We start from the raw sequence: 17,740 nt of genomic DNA, 5'->3' as shown, positions 1-17,740 counted from the left end.
CTGGAATGTTTTCACTTGAATTAGGAGAACACAGTGGTGCACTCAAAGGTTCCTGAGAAGGAATTTTGCTTGGTTTCATTGATGTTACTTTGTCCATGTTCCATATTGACCAACATCTTAAGTGCAGCACTTAAATTAAGAGCACTCTTGCAGATTTAGAAAGAGCTGGTCAGCTGACCTGGTGATTATTTGTTATTGTGCTTAAAGGCATAAGAGCAAGACAATCCCACACACCATTTTGTTTGCTGGGTTGCATTTCACACATGCACTAAACACAAAACTGCCCCTTTTTGGCAGCAAAATTCTGTGTTTGTCAGTGGCATTAAATTGCAGGAAGTGCAAGTGCCAGCCAGGATGGTTTATTACTTTGGTGTATCAGACATTTCATGGCTGAGAGTCAAAAGAAAATTCTCACTTCCTTACTGGATCAATATGCCTTTCATGGCCCTACAGCAGGAGCAGGGCTGCAGGGACATATCTCAAACAAAACTCAGAACCAATCCAGCTCTAAAGGTGCCCATCAGTCTCATAAAGGTCATCAATATAGCTCATCTTCAGTGTCACTCCTCTAGGACAAAGTCTGAAACTGAGTTGTCCTGGTATTCCAAAAGGCAGCACCTTCCATAAGTCTTTGTGGTGCTTAAGAGCTCAGTAATTTTGCACTACAGCTCCCTATTCACGTCTGTCTGTGGATGAGGTGATAAGATACTTGAGGACATTTAGACATGTCCTTCTCTAATGATTAGGTTAAATATGTCTGTTTAGTGATGAAAACTTCCAAATTCTATATTTCACTTTTTTTTCACAGGTCTTATCACTTTAATAGTCCCTCAACCATCCTGTGCAACATTGGCTGCCATAGCCTTCTTTTCTCCTACAGTTTTCTTCTACAAACAAGTTAGGCTACACACTGTAGGATGTTTTTAAACTCTTTGTTTATTTGTTTGTTTGCTAGTTTATTGGGTGGCATGCAGGCAGAGGCAGACACAGATCTTGCTCTTGTTCTGTGGCTCACCTGTCGCCCCACAGCATTTTCAGTGCTCAGTAGGATCAGACCACCAGGTTCTTTTACCCTGGTCTGGATACCTCTCAGCCTAGTATTAGTCACCTTGTTTTTATAATTTAAAACTAAAAATAATATTGATGTTTGTACACAACACTACAATAATCTTTAAACCACTGAGCTTGCTTAAATTATTATCCAATGTATGTCAGTGGTTCAGTGTTTTTCTCTTGCACTGGGTTAAACAGAGTTTAAATTGAAACTGTCTCTCTTCTTGGTATTTTTAGACTGAATATTAACTTTGGGTCAAAAGAAATCAGAATGTTATTTTGGCAAAAGAATATGATAATTCAGTGCCTTTTCCTTCAGGCTGTGAAGAGTGCCCCTAATATGATTCCCAGAGAATACAGCATGCGGTGACCTTGGTGAGTAATTGATGAGACCTCACATAAGCACCTACCCTTTCCCTACACAATGCTGTTGCAGGATCATATTTGCAAAAAATGCCACAGCCAGCATGAGCCACAAGCTCTGATAGATTCCATTGTGGCAACATAGGAGGAATAAAAGCAGAGGCTGCAAAATATGTCATCTGAAAATGAGCAGAAAATCTTGGAAAAGATTCTTGACAGTGAGCATTTTCAAACTATTTTAAGAGTCATTCTTAATTCAAGACAAAACTGCTGTGCAAATATGGGAAACCATAAAAACTAATCTCATTATTTTGTTCAGAGAAATATTTTGCAGTTAAGCAAGACTAAATGTGTCTACTGCAAACAATGCTGTTTCTTTGTACCACTGCAGACCTCTCATTTCCAGGTTTTATGTAACTGAATAAAACTGGCTTATTTGACTGTGCTTTTATTTCATTGTTAATATTCACAAGTATTGAAGAGAAATGGAAGGGAAAATTAATTTTCAAGAGGTAACAACCTGTTACTTAAGTCATAATCTTCCTCTTTTTTACTTTTTTCCTGCTTTCCACACCATGTAGAGAGATCCTATTCCCAATGAAACTCTAACCAGAGTCTATTGGATGATGTGACTTTAGGCAGCTGATGTTTGATTTTTGCATCAAAGATAAGAAACAAAAAAGCTAGGAAATTCCTAGGAAGCAAAATAATATAATTTTGTAATAAACTTATTCAATTGCTTATAATTACTTGATGATAATTCCCATCCTAAAGCATTTTAACAACCCGACACTTCTAACGTATTTGCATAACTTCAAGTATTCTCATATTCATTTTGAAAATTTATACACAATTTTCCATTAAGTTCATGTGATTAAACATGAGATATGTGAACTACAGAAATCACAAAACATTCTTTTTATCACCAATAGATTGAGTCACTTTTGCTGAGTGCATTCCTCCTGATGCACCAGGAGCCCCCATTGAGCCCTTTTTCCCAACATGTCAGGCCCAGGTTTTGTTAAAAAAGGCTGCATGAAAAGGTAGACACAAATTTACTTCATACTCAGATTCCCCCCTTGCATGTATGAAATATTTAGAGTTTATAAATTTTATCCTGTGCACTTAAAACATGAAAAAAATTAAGAGTGGTAATCCCTACTTTTAAGGTAAGGACCTAATGCCTGAAAAAAAAAAAAAAAGAAAAATAAAAAATAGGTTTTATGGGGAATAGTGCCCAACTCACATCTTTTCTCATATTTTAAGCTCTAATTTGTGGTTTGGTGTGTTATTCCTTGCGTCATCAATTTTTTCTCTTGCTGTATTTTTATCAAAAGACCCTGAGTGTTAGAGGGAATTACATTTTCTACTCCTCTATAGCAATAATACTTAGATTGCTTCTACTTTGCTCTTGAGTAAATACTCCACAGCTCACTTTTGCTGTAAGTTGTTTGATAAACTCTATGAGATGATAATATTTCCACATTTTATTGAAGAGTATTTTATCCTTTTCTGGTGCCAAATGAATTCTTGCTGGGGATCTGCACATTCCCACCTGAGTATTTAGCAAGGGTTACTATAGAGAGTGTTTGGAAAAGCCAAAATGAGTATTTTGTAAAACATGTAACCCAAATAAAACATTTATGTTATATTAGCAGTGATAGAGTTGTGCATGGCTGTTAGCATTTGCCAATTTTACAAGGGAGAGGAGCATCGTTAGGAAAATGAAGAACTTTTTCCTATAGAATGAAGAGTTTTAAATCCACTCCACCTACAAATGCCTTCTTAAACAACCAGTAAAATTAAAATTTAAATGCAATTGAAGTTTGAAGCTCAAAATATCAGTGAAATTTTGAACCTCTGCTGCAATAAAATTGTCCTGTAACCAAAAAGAAAGATGACAATGTCAGTCATATAATTTGATCAGACTATGATGAAAGTCAATTTCTGTCTCTTTCAGATTCTGTCTAAAAGCTTTTGATGAGGCCTAAAAGTTATCAAGGGACAGGCAGCCAGAGAGTAATGCAGGCAGCTCCCTCTCCATCATCAAAACCATGATGATGGTATTGGGGTGCAGGGATGCCTTAATAGCCACAGAAGTTTCACTTAATTTTCACATTCTTCTATTAGAAAATGGATATTTAAAGAGGTTGTATTTTACTGAAAGAATTGATATCGTTTGATTATTTTTTGCTTTTTCCATTGACTAACACAGCTGATACTGGGCTATACAAATCTATTGCAATTATATATTTAGGCAAACAGAGGCAATATCTGTAAATAGAAATAATAACTTTCATTAAACCAACAAGTTTAATGATTTCCAATAATATGCTCAGAAAGTGTAGCTAGATGTACAGTCTTCCCGACTTCAGGATTTGTGTGTCCAAAAGTACCTGTTTTCTTCACTTTTTTCTTTAATTAAAAACCTGCCCACAGACTTTGTCCTATCTTTGTACCAAAGTGCCTTCATTTCACATGTCTGGGCTTTGTCACATTTAGGATACCAGTTTATAATTTGTTAGCAGGAGGTGCATCACAAAGTGACTTTTCAGGTTGAGTCAACTGCAAGCAATATTTGGGTCAGACGGGATTTTTTGTTGTGTGTCACAAGAAAAAAAGATTCTTCCTATAAAGTTTGAAATTCAGCTAACAGAGGCAAAGTGATGTGCTTTTTAATCAGTTGGACTTTTAACAAGTGGGCCAATATTGTAACACAGACGTGTGAAGCAGATAAAGGCCTCACTGTGGCAGTCACAGCCCCAAAACACTCACACAGACCCACTGCACATTTCATGTGCAAAAGGAGCCCAGTTTCTGCAGCTGAGCACACTTCTTGCACCAGACAATAACTGCAAGAGATTATTAGAGTTTGGGTGTAGTTATTACTTAGTTATGAGATAGATCTGGCTTTTTTCTTTGTATTTCTTAACTTGCACTCCTCTAACTTTGCTCTGGATAGCTCTTTCTTGGCTTACTCATTTGAGAATTACTTGCAGGCTGAGAATTTGGGGGTATACATTCAACTTTTTAATAAGATCATTTTTTCCCCATTATTCTGCTGTGCAAAATCTCTTTTACCACTACAATAGAATTGTTTGTTCTTCTTCCCTTTCTAAAACTGAAGAGGGACAATGAGAATGAATGGCCTGAGCCAGTCACAAACTGTGTCATGAGAGGTTCAGATGGAACATTAGGAAAATGTTCTTCACTATGATGTTGGTGCATCACCAGAAGAGGTTACTGAGAGAGGGGGTGGAAATTTGTCCCTTGGAGGATTTCTAAGTTCAGCTACCACAAAAGCCACAGGTAACCACAGCTGACCTGGGATAGTGATGCTTATGGTCCTACCCAGGGAAAATGGTTGGACTCAATGATCTCCACAGGGTCCTTCAGGCCCAAAGTCCTTGGATTTAGCTAATATGAACATCAGGGGTTATACCACTGTAAGGTTTTACCTTGTAACTGATAAATAAACTAATATCAAAGCAGGTTGACACAAAATGGGCAGAGGTTTAGAGAAAGTGATAATTCCAGCCTAAGAGCAGGTTAATTTACCAATAAAGGATAAGTGCTATGTTTTCCTGAAGGATAAAATCCTGATGAATTATTCCTCTTGGGTTGCTGCTTTACTGTTGATTTTAGAAGGGCTCTCAGTGGAGTACATTACTTGTCTGATAGTCTATCTAAGCCCCTTCTTCTACTTTCTCTTTTTATGATAAGTCTACTGCCTTTACCTTACATAACTTTGAATTCTGGTCAATTTGTTTCCTTTTTTATTTATGGGTATGGAAAAGTGACCTCATGCTTATGAAGATCATTTCATTGTGAAACTCTCCAGAATTACAGGTTGTTCTGGCTGATGTATCAGTAAACTTTAAATTGCCTCCTTTATCAGGCTGAAGTTTGTGTAATTGTGTTTACCAAAAATTCAATCTCTACATGAAATTTAATCAGGAAATAAAATCAAGAAGCTACCGAGGTCTGTTTCACATCCCATAATCACTTTAAATAGAAGTTCATTGAAATTGTATGCTTATCTTAACTTTGAGGATAAAACATCTTTGGAAGATATTTAAATTTTCATGGAGTCATGGAATAATTTCAGTTGGAAGGGATCTTAATCATCATCTGTAAAGATTTGTTTTTGTGGAGGTTCTTTTGCTTTAAACTTATTTCCATATTAAACCTGTCCAGCGGTTGCAACACTAATTAGATTGATACTGCATGGGATATCCAGACTTGTTGCATCTAAACCTGTTGATTTTCCCACTAGTTGGCATTATGCATTAAGTGCAAGTTAATAATAGGTCGACTATGATTGCACATGCTAAAGATTTAAAAAATAAGAAATTATCCATTGTGTTTGCACTTAGTCTATGCTTAGAACTGTGGCTTAAACATCACTTGACCTGCTTCTACCCAACAGCAACCCAATCCATCCTTAATGCATCAAATATGGATTTACTCAAAGCAATAAAGGAAGTCAGCCATGGCAACAATATCTGATCATGTGTGCAATGTGCTTTTTAGAATAAAACCTGCCCAACCATTTCTGCATTTAACATTTAAAGAGTGACTTCAGTGCTGCAGATTGCTTCCTTTCCAGCTGCATGGCCCCAGCTGAAGTGATGGGAGGTGTCCTAAGTAAAGCTGCAGTGCTGAAAATTGTTCTTAAATAAAGAGCCACACATGAGCTTTTTTTTTATTTAGCAGCTAATTCAGGATAGGTAATCAGAATAACTTATCACTTCAAGTTTAAATATAGAGATGCTGCTGTTTCCTCCACCCAGATGAGCTATTAGCAACCCCTTTATAAAATTATGTGATGCTCAAGAGTGAGGCTCCCAGAACCTCAAGTCCTGACCAGTGAAGTTCCATCTGAGGTGGAGCAGAAGTCCAACACCTTGAACAGAACGGGTCAGATGTGTGTTATCCAGGGTACCCTTCCCTGTATTTTGTATTCTGAGCTGGGTTTTTTCTTTATTCTTTATGTAGAATGTAAGAGGCTCCAGGCTGGAAAAGGGCAATCCAATATTGCAACATTTTACTGCAAGAGAGGTGTAGAGTATGAGCTGGATGAACCAGTTCAGTTAGCCTGGCCCAATAATGGAAAAGTATCCAAGGACAAGAAATCAAGTAAATATTAGCTTAGTATAAAAGAAGTCTTTTAAATCCTCATGCTGTTGGAACATATAATAGAAAAGCAGAACTTGTGCTTGTTTCTAAATTGGCTTTTGTGAAGAGGGCAGATTGATGCCACCTGGAGAAACTTACCAAAAGATTGCCATGAACTCAGGCTGTTAAACTGTTTGTGTTTTCTGTTTAAAACTTTATTTTACTCATGCTATACCCTAAGGTTTGATAAACTATGAGTTTAATTGTCCTGTGCAGTGCATGGGTGTAGATAATGCAATGTGTGATTCCTTGACACAGAAGTGCTTATGGTTTGTGTTTTCCTGTGATGGGTGATGGGATTCAACCCTTTTACAACACTGCTATAAAAAACCTCATGAAATCAGCCTTCAACCAAATTGTTGAAGTACCTACAAACTGCAAATATGAACTAGGGTATAGATCCACTGAATTAGAGCAACTGGAGATGCTCTAATTTGTTTCAGTTTCCTCTTGTCACTGGAGATGAAGAGATTGAATGTAGTTTTTGGTTGGTTAGTAATATTATAAATTAATAGGCATTAATCATGGTAATTCCTATTAAATTACAATAATACATTAATTCCTATTACATTACAATAATACATTATTTGTATTATTGATTAATTTTAATAAACACATGTATTTCATTACTAGGATCCAAAACTTGAGAGTTTCACAAATGGTATGAAATCGTATTGCTAGTTACCAGATATAGAACGGTTAGTGACAGAAATTTCCTTTATTATTTATTATTAATGGTGAACACTCAGTGAGAAGCACCATCCCAATCCTGGCATTTGAAGCATGCATCCTACATTGGGATCCTAATGGTTGTGCCCCAAGGGATTTCAATACACCCAGTTGTTCAATAACATACAGCAGAGACAAGTAAGCATGTTAGAAAAACGGATATTTGGAGGCATTTCTGTTCCTGAAAAAGCTGAATTTCTCGAGACAAAGGGATTTTAAAGCACCCATTCCCCAGGCAGTGCATGATATGAATGTGTAAAGCACTGATTATAAATCAGCGCCGTGCTCAGCTCTGCCCAGTCCTGCTCTGACATTGCAGAGGCACCAGGGAGGGCCAGCCCGGGTCACATCCCAGGGCCATCCATGGGAGATTTGTGCTCTCTGGGAGCTCTGCAGCCTCTGCTTGTGCTCCACCAACTGCAGCCTGCAGCATCACAGGGAGCTGCACCAACAGCATTTTAAATTCCTGATTTATAACGCACATCTTGCTTTTGAGGCACCAAGCTGGCACGGGCCATCACACCGAGTCCACAAGCAGCACTCTGGTGTTTAATTACTGAGCTCATTTACCTGTGATTCCTCATCTAAATGGGTCTGTCTTTCCAGGTCTGTCTTTCCAAATTGCTTTTTGAATCTCCACTTGATTGATCTCTGCAGTAACAACTGGGTTTCCTGGTGACTTATGGGGTCTTTCTGTTGGGTCTGAAATTATTAATTAACATAGAGCTCTTCTAAAACACCTGAAATTTTTTTCAATTGTTAAAAAGTTTAAATGAAACATTGGATGGAGATGAGTGGCAATATCCTGAAGGGGAAAATAGATCTTATTTAGGAGCAGCTTTTTTTCTGATCTTCACACACAGAAATTAACACAGATGTTTTGGTGTATCAGTAATACAGTCCTGGCTGTAGCTGTGAGCACGAAAATGCCAATTTCTTAATATTTTTTTAGCAAATAAAGAAAAAACAAAATCAAGCAAATTAGTAAAGCACATTTAAACACAGCCAGGAAGTCGTGGATCTATTTTAGAAATTGTGAAGAAGGTGGCTCATCCTCAGAGGGTGTTATTAAATTCCTAATGTTGGAATAAAAAAACAAAAGGCAGTTTTACCTGCCTGTTTGTAGCTGGACTCAGCTAGTGAAAGCAGGCTCCAGAAATGTTCTGGGGAGGAATTCCCTGCCAAACTCCCCCCTCCAGACGAATGTATAAATGTAGCTGCAGCACAAAACCCCAAACATTTACATTGAAAACACCTGCAGAGCTGGAGAGGTGTGTGCTTTGGCACTCCCTTCCTCTCTGAAAGCTCTGAGAACACTCTCCTTGTCCCCAGAACTCAGATGTGCCCAAAGGGTGCCACAGAGAGGCCTCTGCAACGAGGGAAAAGTGAGGATTTGGCTATCTAGCAAACAAGGAAAAAAAGTTGTTGAGACAACATACAGCAGGAGTTACTATTTATTTGTTTAGGCACCAGCCTTCTAAATAATTGAAATGATTTCAGATGTTACCATGGGATATTAACTTGAAAATTATGATTTTTTGGTATCTCTAAGCTTCATTCCATCTGTTCTTTCTGGCCCATGTTTATGCTGCTGGTATCTGTCTGGTTGCTGTCATTGCCCAGGAGTGAACCTTGGCCTGGTTCATGCTTAAATAGAGTATTTGTTATTTGCTTGAGTCTAATCATGGGGGGGAAAAAATAAAGTTCTAATTTTTTCATACTGACATTTTAGAAAATATCTATTTAATTACATTTTTGGTAGAATATCTCTATGCAGGATAAATGCATGGTAAGTGTAAATTGCAGGATTGCAACTGTAGTCTATAAAGAAAATAATTATGTTATTTGAAGGTTAGCCATATAATTTTCTTTTATTCTTTTAGAATGACAGTTGAATTTCAGCTATGTAATATTTTCTAGCAATAAGTATTTTTTAATGGCTTCACTTAGGTACAGAGAACACGGTAATGGTCAGGAATTTGGCAGAGGACAGTGTTTGCTTTCACCACTGTGTGATTCATCAGAACTCGCGCAGGATGGTGGTCACAGAGCAGTGCTGCCAAAGGCGTCAGCAGCCTTGGACACACTTACATTACAAATTTTAGTGACCCAAAAAGGCTGTGGCAGCTGTCCCCACCTGGAGAGCATCACCCTGAGCTTGTGCAACTGCAGAGCTTCACCATGCAGAGTTAATAGCTGAGACCTTGGAAGCATCAGAGGGGCACCAGGACAGTGCCACACCTGAGCTAAAAAGCCCCAGTGCTCTGCAGGGCTAAATGGGCTCAGGGCACAGAGCAGCAGCAGCAGCTCTGATGTCTGTGTAAACAGAGGCTCTCACAGCTCTTTGTTTCTGCTAAGGCTTTTTCATAACAAAGAGAAAAATCTGCTGCCCTTCAGGATTTAATGATGAGCACACCTGCGCTGCTGCCACCGTGAGCTGCTTTAGCTGGCTGTGGATTGGAGGTGTGTGTGCCTTTCCAGTTGTCTCTGTGAATGTGCATAAAGAAAACCCTGGCATTGCAGTCCAGCTGTCTGTGCAAGCCACCAGGAGCTTAGGCAGCCACTGGAGTGTTTGTTTTATTGCACTGGAGAACAGGGAATCACAATACCACTCATTCTCCAGGATACATCTTGGTTAAGGACTCTACTGGTGTAGCTGTAGCTGGATATGTCCTCCTGGTGTAGCTGTGCTAGGTGAAATAATGTTTTCTCAAGAAAAATAGCACTTGAGAGCTCCACATGGAAAGTGCTGCATGGGAACTGCATAATGCAATTCCTCATTAGGAGGGAAACCATAACCATTGTTGCTCTTCCCTGCAGAACTCAGACCACACCTCTCCCACTGAAGTCTGTGTGCTTTTGAGTCCCAGAAGAGGTTTAAGTTCTGTGATCAGGCTAATTTAATAGGAGAGGTTTAATTATTTGATACCACAGGAAAAAAATAGAATTACTGACTTTTGCATCCTTTCCAAATCTGACATTTCCAAGCAGGTCTGTGATGGCAGTCTCAGAGGACCCGTGCAGTCCCCAGCACAGCCAAAGGATAACCTGTTGCTAAGCAACCAATATAAGTGTGCTGCTCAACATTTATTTCATTTGGAAAGAACGTATTCTTTAAGTACTTCATCTTAGCTACCGAGCACAAAGAGTTTTCTACTTGTTTTTCCGTAGCTGTGCACATGTGTGAAACGGCCAATTTGCACAACCAAGTGTGCACGCCCAAGAACAGGAGCCAGAGAGGAACAGGCAAAATGGAAGGTATAAAAAACTGGCGCGAGTGCTTTAGCCCTTTCTGAGATCAGCATCCTGAATTTGCCTCTTTGTTCAGCCTAATTGAAAACGGGCTGCCTTGGAGCATGGATGTGGCAGAGCTCTCTGCAGGGCTCTCCAGTGTTTGTTGGTGCAGCCTCTTTTGAAGATGTCAGGGTTTTCCCACTGACACAAAGAAACACTTTTCACCCCGGCAAGCAAAGCCAGAATATAACACCGAATTTCCATCCTGAAGACTCCAAATCTCAGATTCTGCACTTCAGAAAAGCAGCTAAATAGCTTCAGAAAAGAGCACTTACTGCCCTCCAATTAACACCACTTTCACTTTAGTGCTTGTCCCTACACTGAAATGAAACCCTGTAGATCTGCTGGGCTTGTGTGTGTGTCTGAAATCAGCCTTGGCTGAACAGCCTCTAGCTGGATTGTCCTTGGAGGAGTTGTTAGTCATGTTTTCCAGTTCAGAGTACATTTGGTGCCTGAGTATCTCAAGAGCTTTTTGTTCCCAACCAGTGAAGGTCTCTGCTGCTGGCCCAATGGCTCATGCTGGACACAGATGTCTCACTGCCCTCTGACCAAGTGGCATGGACACACACTTTGCCTTCAACTGGTGTGGCTTCCAAATGATGTGTTGTGACAAATGAAATGCAGCGTGGGAGTACTACAGTGTTTGCAAGCTAAGCTGTGTCTTGGGAGCAGTAACTAACAGCTACAGCTTTTTTTAGAGCTGAGGAAAATTAAGCTCAGTGTTGAAGAAATGCAGCTGAGCTCTGCATGGAATCCTGCAGCTTTGGTGACTGAAGACTCTTGGTGTTTTGGACTACTCAGGTGCACAAATCTCTCTGTGCCCCTCTCCCTCACTTCACTCTGCTTTCTGTGCTCAAGCAGAGCATTGTCTTGCAGACATCTCTTCATTGGAGATGTCTCACTTTAAGTGTTTGCCTCCCATCAGGATGCAGAGCTCCCAGAGCTGAATCAATACTTCTTTCTTCTGTCAGCTGTAGTCCATGCAGGAGCTCTGCTGTCAACAGGCTGACACTGCAGTGCCACATCACACAGCCTGGCTGTCACACCTGGGGGCAGGAGAGACAATGTGCTGCTTAACCTGGCAGCCTGGCCATGGACAGATTGAGTTGGGTTTGAGACAGAAATAATTGCTATTTTCCATCACAGGGTTTTGATCTGTTACAGCAAATTGTTGGCTGTCTTGCTTCATTTAGGGAATACTTTTCTGCTGCTTCCTATTTCTTTGGAACATTAAGTGACCTCGTGCTGCAGGGAAGTAAAAGATCAACCAACCAACCAACCAACCAACCAACAAACCAACCAGCAGACCAATCAACCAACTAACCAACCAACTGACCAACCAACCAACCAACCAACCAACCAACTGACCAACCAACCAACCAACCAACCAACCAACTGACCAACCAACCAACCAACCAACTGACCAACCAACAAACCAACCAACCAACTGACCAACCAACCAACCAACCAACCAACCAACCAACCAACCAACAAACCAACCAACCAACCAACCCTGTCACAAGAAGCTGACATGAAAAATAACTCCTATGAAAGTTATCTGACCAAATCCAAAGCAGACTTGTTTAATGACTGAGCAAGTAGGGAAATGCAAGAGTCTGGGGAATTTTTCAAGCCCAAATAAAATACAGAGGTCAGAAAAAGGATAAAACAAAATGGGCCAAGATGTTTATTTTTCGAGATGCTTGATTTCAAGTTGCAAGATTCACAACAGCATTTGGATTTGGGAAAAAAATTCAGCATGTTTCACTAAAAAACTAATCAAGTTGCAAGATTCACAATAGCATTTGGGTTTGGGGAAAGAAAAACAGCATTTTTCACTAAAAAAAACTAATCAGGGAATGGTTAACAAACACTCACAAGAGGACGGTGTGTGAGTAACATATACTGAAATAAAACTACAGGGGGAATAAATTACAGACAAAAATACAGCGCAAATAAAGAGCAAGGGTATCTTAAGCAAAGTGTAATTCTAAATTGAGTAAAGGGCAAAAGATGAGATGTAGTTTCACAGGAAATCTGAAATAGCTCCAGTTAAGCCTAACTTAGGATGCAGAAGCTGGTATATTTGAAATACATCTATGTATTCCTGTATATTTGAGGCATCTTGAGAGGCAGTAAGCACTCTTATGCAGTAGCTTGTGTAAATATCCTGAGTGAACCAATGATGAGGAGGGGGAATATAAAATGCAGAGCATAGATTTGGCTAAAATTCAATATTTTGGAGGGGGTTTAATATAACTTTAAAGAAAATGCAAGAAAAACAGAGAATAGATGAGGATATGTGATTCTTCCAAGGGTATATTACATGCCCTCTACAAATAATTTCACAACCCAAGAGGGAGAAAGGAGGAAATTCAAGTCAGCATGCTTAATACATTTATACTAACAAAATTTTATTGACTTATTTTTGACATTTTAGATGCTGTATAAAATAAATCACTTCAGTGCCGATATAAACAAATATTTTCCCTTTGCCCTCGGTCAGCTGCTCAAGTACTTTCCCTTTGCCCTGGGGACTTTCTGCTCAAACTCTTTGTTCTTTTGAAGAGCCACTCCTCTGGAATTAGGCTCCCTGGTTGGCCACTGTATGCCATTCTCCCGATAGGACAGCAGGTGGATCTGGGCAGCAGCCAAAGGGGACAACCTGTGACCCAGGGACAGCAGGGTCTGTCACACAGCACTGACACACAAAACTTCAGCACTGGAGGAGAATTTCACCTCTGGCGCGTCAAAAATGAAAATTGACATTCATAGCCACATTCTACCTAAGGAATGGCCCGACCTGAAAAAGGTAATAAGAGTTTAGATATTCAGTGCTTTAGGTTATCAGCAGCCATTTCTACCGATGTGATTTTTGAAAGAATAAATGAATGAAGGGCTCTGGGGTAAATATCTCTAGGTTTTTGTCTAATTTGGGATATTTTTCCAACTGTAAAATATTTGTATTTCACCACTTTGAAAAGACTCCAGTCAGAAGAGCATGTAAAACTGGGGTCTGTTCCCCACTTTTTTTTATTCTGAAGCAATTCTTAAAGTTTTCCTTGAGTTTTTTGAGACACAAAATTTTGGGATAATAAGGTATAAATTCCACTTTCTTGATAAAAATAGAGCTGTTCTGTTCCACTCCTAAATGGTGTTCACTTTTGTTTTAAATAAAATAAATAATCAAATATTAGACAAAATTAATGTTAACTAAGACAAATTTATTCACATCATTATACCCACAGGCATGAAATCATTAACTTCAGTGGGAGTGGGGTCACTCTAAGTACAGCTAATTGATCATGATAATTTTACTAATATCTGTTCTTTTTTCAGTTACTGGAAAGCAGTATCCTGTTGTATTTAAAACAGAAAATCTCAGTTGTCAGAGCACTGAAGCTATAAGTGAATTTCTGTTAACTTATTGTTGTTGTTGTTGTTATTGTTGTTGTTATTATTCAGTGTCATAAATTTATTCTTGTCCACAATGTTTTTTCATGATCCTGTGAAATGCATTTTAGAATGAAAAATGTCATTTAGGTTTTAATGTAATCAATCTGAAAGGATTTCATATCTATTAGCTCTGCATTGCTGTGATTTTAAGCAGTCCAGTTTCAGTCAATATTAGGGAGAGAGCAGCTGGGAAATGTAAACAGCATATTAGAAAAAAAAAAGTCATGAGAAAACCTGGCATTGAAAACATACATAGGATTATTTCTTCATTAGTTGTGAAAAATAACATCATTATGCACAAAACCTCCTGGAAAGGAATGTTTGTTTCCTTGTTTGGCTAGGAAGGTTTTTATAAATATCTATTTGAACACCCTATTTATAATAATAGCCACTCCTGATGAAAAACACATACACTGGATAATGTAGGTGAGGCTACAGTTACTTTTATAATAATTTTATGTCTGTTTTAAATGGATAGGAGGTTAAATATCCATACCAGAAAGTCAGGTTGCTTTTGCACATTTCAGATTTTGTTGTCTGTGCAATAACTTCATAAAAACAGCTATAGAATTCATTCTGATGTTATATGGGTTTTTTAAAAAAATTAAATATTTTTGTCTGTAGGTACTTTAAAAGGGCAATAAGTTCACTACTTAAAATGACCCCAAGAATTCCTTGATGTTCACAGATGTACATCAAGACTAAATTCACTAATGTTAGACACTGTGGGCCAGCATTGCATTTCTTTAAACAGAGATAAAGAGGAAAATACCAAATTTTTAAAATTTAATTTCCACCTGCTAGGTTTTTTTCCCTCTGTTCTGAGCGATTCAATGGTTTATTAATGGGCTCAGAGTAGAAAACAACTCTCAGAATTCCCTGGAGTCCTGTGGAAATTCAAGCCATTAACACAGATCATGCAAGGAAAACCAATGAGGCATCTTAACCTGCACACATTTATTTAGTGCTAAACTTCTTGTTTCCAGCTTTGTAAATACTGGACCTTCAAACTAGAAAATTCTATTGTCAAGGTCCTGATTTAACAGCCTAGGAAAATATCACAGGGATAGAAAATCACAGAAAAAACAGATATGGAATGTCAATGCCTACAACTAATACCTGAGGGGAAGAAAGAATAAAATAAGTTGAAAATGAGTTTCTCTATTGCCTATGGGCTCCTTCAGTACCCATTTCAGGTGCTTGTTTTCTGCTTAGCTTACAACTGCAATTAGCATGGATCTAGTTTAAGTTCTCATTAGTTGTCACTCATTAAATTTCCCAAAATTTCAGTATTTTTACATGCGTATAAACCTCTAGATGTATAAATTTAAATAAAATTTACATAGTTGCATAGTTAAACAGAGCACACAGCCTCAGTGACTGCATCTCTGGCTGGGGTCAGGAGGTTTGGCTCTTCACACCCCCATCAGGAGAGCTCACAGTGGCACTAAGTGATGATTTGGTATCACAGGAAATTCAGGACTGTGTCCAAATCGTTTACACTTCAGCAAAACAAATGCCTGCTCTTACTGAGTTTCATTTTAAATGTTTCTCCTTTTTTTGGAGAAATGGGAATTGTGAGCATTGTTTTCACCCAGAGATTTCAAGAGTTCATTCCTTTCTAATTGATAATTTATTAAAGTAAAAGGAAATCAGCATCTTATGTAGGTTTTGCGTTTTTTGCATGAACAATTCTGAATCTCTCTGGAAGAATCAATGAGCATCCAAGCTTCTCCTTTTTAGCTTCTCTTCCCTGTTTAAATATTAATAGACAAGAGGCTGACCTTCACTCCTGCTGCTGAGTCATGGAAGCTGAAAAGTGGAATCAATGCATCTTTGTGCTAATGATTAACTGATCACAGATTGGAAAGTTGTCAGCTCCGTTTTCACACCGCCAGATGCTTAATTTAATATTTTCAGTGTCAAAATTATTTCAGTTAGAACCTCAATGTAGCAAGCAACTTTAAGCATTTCTAAAGCAGCTGTTTAAAAATGCTGTTGAACTGGAAACTAAAATTCCAGCTGTACAAACACCATTAGTCCAGTCCAGCTATACACTTCTGATTTCAGTGAGGCTACTCTGGCTCAAAGCTCAGCACATGTAAGGGTTTCTCCTGAATGAGGTATTTTTGTAAGAACTGCAATTATTATTATTATTATTGTTATTATTATTACTACTGCAGAGAGCTAACTAGCCCTGGCTTTCTCTCCTTTCCTCCACAGAGATATGGATATGGTGGATGGGTACAGCTGGATCATCACTGCAAGGTTTGGGCTCTTTGGCACTCAGAGCTGATCTTGTGTCATCATCACGAATAGAAACTCACAGGAAATATGTTAGAGAAGCAAAATGGCAATAAGATTGGCTCTGTTTTTGATACAGATTTCTCTAGAGGTCTATTTCCTACGAAGTAGTATCTGACCAAGTCCTAATAGACCTCAGCAGAACCTTTTGCCTAAAGGATGAAACTCACACCCTCTTGTATGAACCAGCATCCATTCCTCTTCATCATCTCACTTTAACACTTGGAATGGATAGCTCTGAAAAGTCTTTCCAACAAGAAAGGTCAGGCTAAAGCAGATTACATACAGATTTGGGCTGAATTAGATGCAGTCATGACAAGCAAACCCAAAAGGAACTGATATTTTAATAAACAAGAACAAGCCACCTGGTAAACCAAAGCATAGATGACACAGATTTTGGGATACATGGCAGCTGCAGGAAGGAGACAGGGACTGGACACATTTCTGGTGATTTTGTTACAGGTCTGGTGCTAAAATTCTGTGCTAAAAATACTTTGCAGAGGAACTTTGTGGCAAGTCAATAATGGCCTTACACACCCCTCTGAGAATTCCATCCAGCCTACTTCTGTCTGGAAATGCTGCATGACAAAACGTGCATGGCAAAACAAAATCCTGTTCAGACATGTGGAGCTGAGGATGTTAACTCCTAAGATTTAAAAAACCCCAAAGGCCTCCCATATCATTCTCTGAAGAAGCACCAGGGTCAAATTGGAAGAAAATAATTACATGCATACTTTAAAAGTGCATTTTGGGATGTGACTGAGTAGTTTGGTGAGGGGAGAATTTTAAATGTAGTTTGCTGAACTAAATCAGCCTGCAGGACTTAATTTTTACATGTCTCTCTCTTAATTTCCACATACATTAATCAAAACAAATATTAGGTAATTTTTAGGATGGGATGGAATAGGGAAGTATAGAATAGAACAGTAAAGTCCAGGTGATCTATTCATATGTGATGAAGTGCTTGGTTCTACTGTGCCTTTTTCTCACACCCCAATTTTATTTTTTTTAATTGGACAACCTGTATCAATACACTAAACTTTCCTTAATGCATTTGAGTGTGTATGTCTACAGTAAACCTCTCCATCAGGTTGGAGAACCAGTTTTACAAGAACCTGAAGTATTTCACCAGGGGATCAGGACCCTGCAGTTGGAATATTTCACATAATTTTCACAACCCATGATACAGCTAACAAGTAACTTGACAGGTTGCCAAGGCAGAACACTTAGATTTGTTGAGGATGGCTTTAAAATATTCATTAGGACAGTATATTTGTGAATGATGTATGAAGATAGTAACAAATTCAAGGTTAAGAACAGTTTGAGTTCTCAGAAGAGGGGGACAGAAACCCCCCTGCCCCTG

The 17,740-nt window shown here is 38.6% G+C and overlaps 1 protein-coding gene across 4 annotated transcripts in view; it reads left to right on the top strand.

Moving 5' to 3' along the window:
- The window catches only part of ACMSD (aminocarboxymuconate semialdehyde decarboxylase), a 38,669-nt gene that overhangs the window by 4,589 nt on the left and 16,340 nt on the right, over positions 1-17,740 (top strand). For 3 of the 4 annotated variants that reach the window (XM_064718195.1, XM_064718196.1, XM_064718194.1), the window contains exons 3-4: positions 1,373-1,428; positions 16,297-16,341. Coding sequence is in view for 1 of the 4 variants with exons in the window: in XM_064718193.1 (XP_064574263.1) it covers positions 13,373-13,429; positions 16,297-16,341 (102 nt within the window). In the remaining 3 variants the exon portion in view is untranslated. Of the gene's footprint in view, positions 1-1,372; positions 1,429-13,038; positions 13,430-16,296; positions 16,342-17,740 lie in introns of those variants that run through there. The other variant, XM_064718193.1, reaches the window with a different exon arrangement.

The sequence above is a fragment of the Zonotrichia leucophrys genome, chromosome 7, assembly GCF_028769735.1.
Source record: "Zonotrichia leucophrys gambelii isolate GWCS_2022_RI chromosome 7, RI_Zleu_2.0, whole genome shotgun sequence".
NCBI classification, from domain to species: Eukaryota; Metazoa; Chordata; class Aves; order Passeriformes; family Passerellidae; genus Zonotrichia; species Zonotrichia leucophrys.
This window is presented reverse-complemented; position numbering and strand designations above follow the sequence as displayed.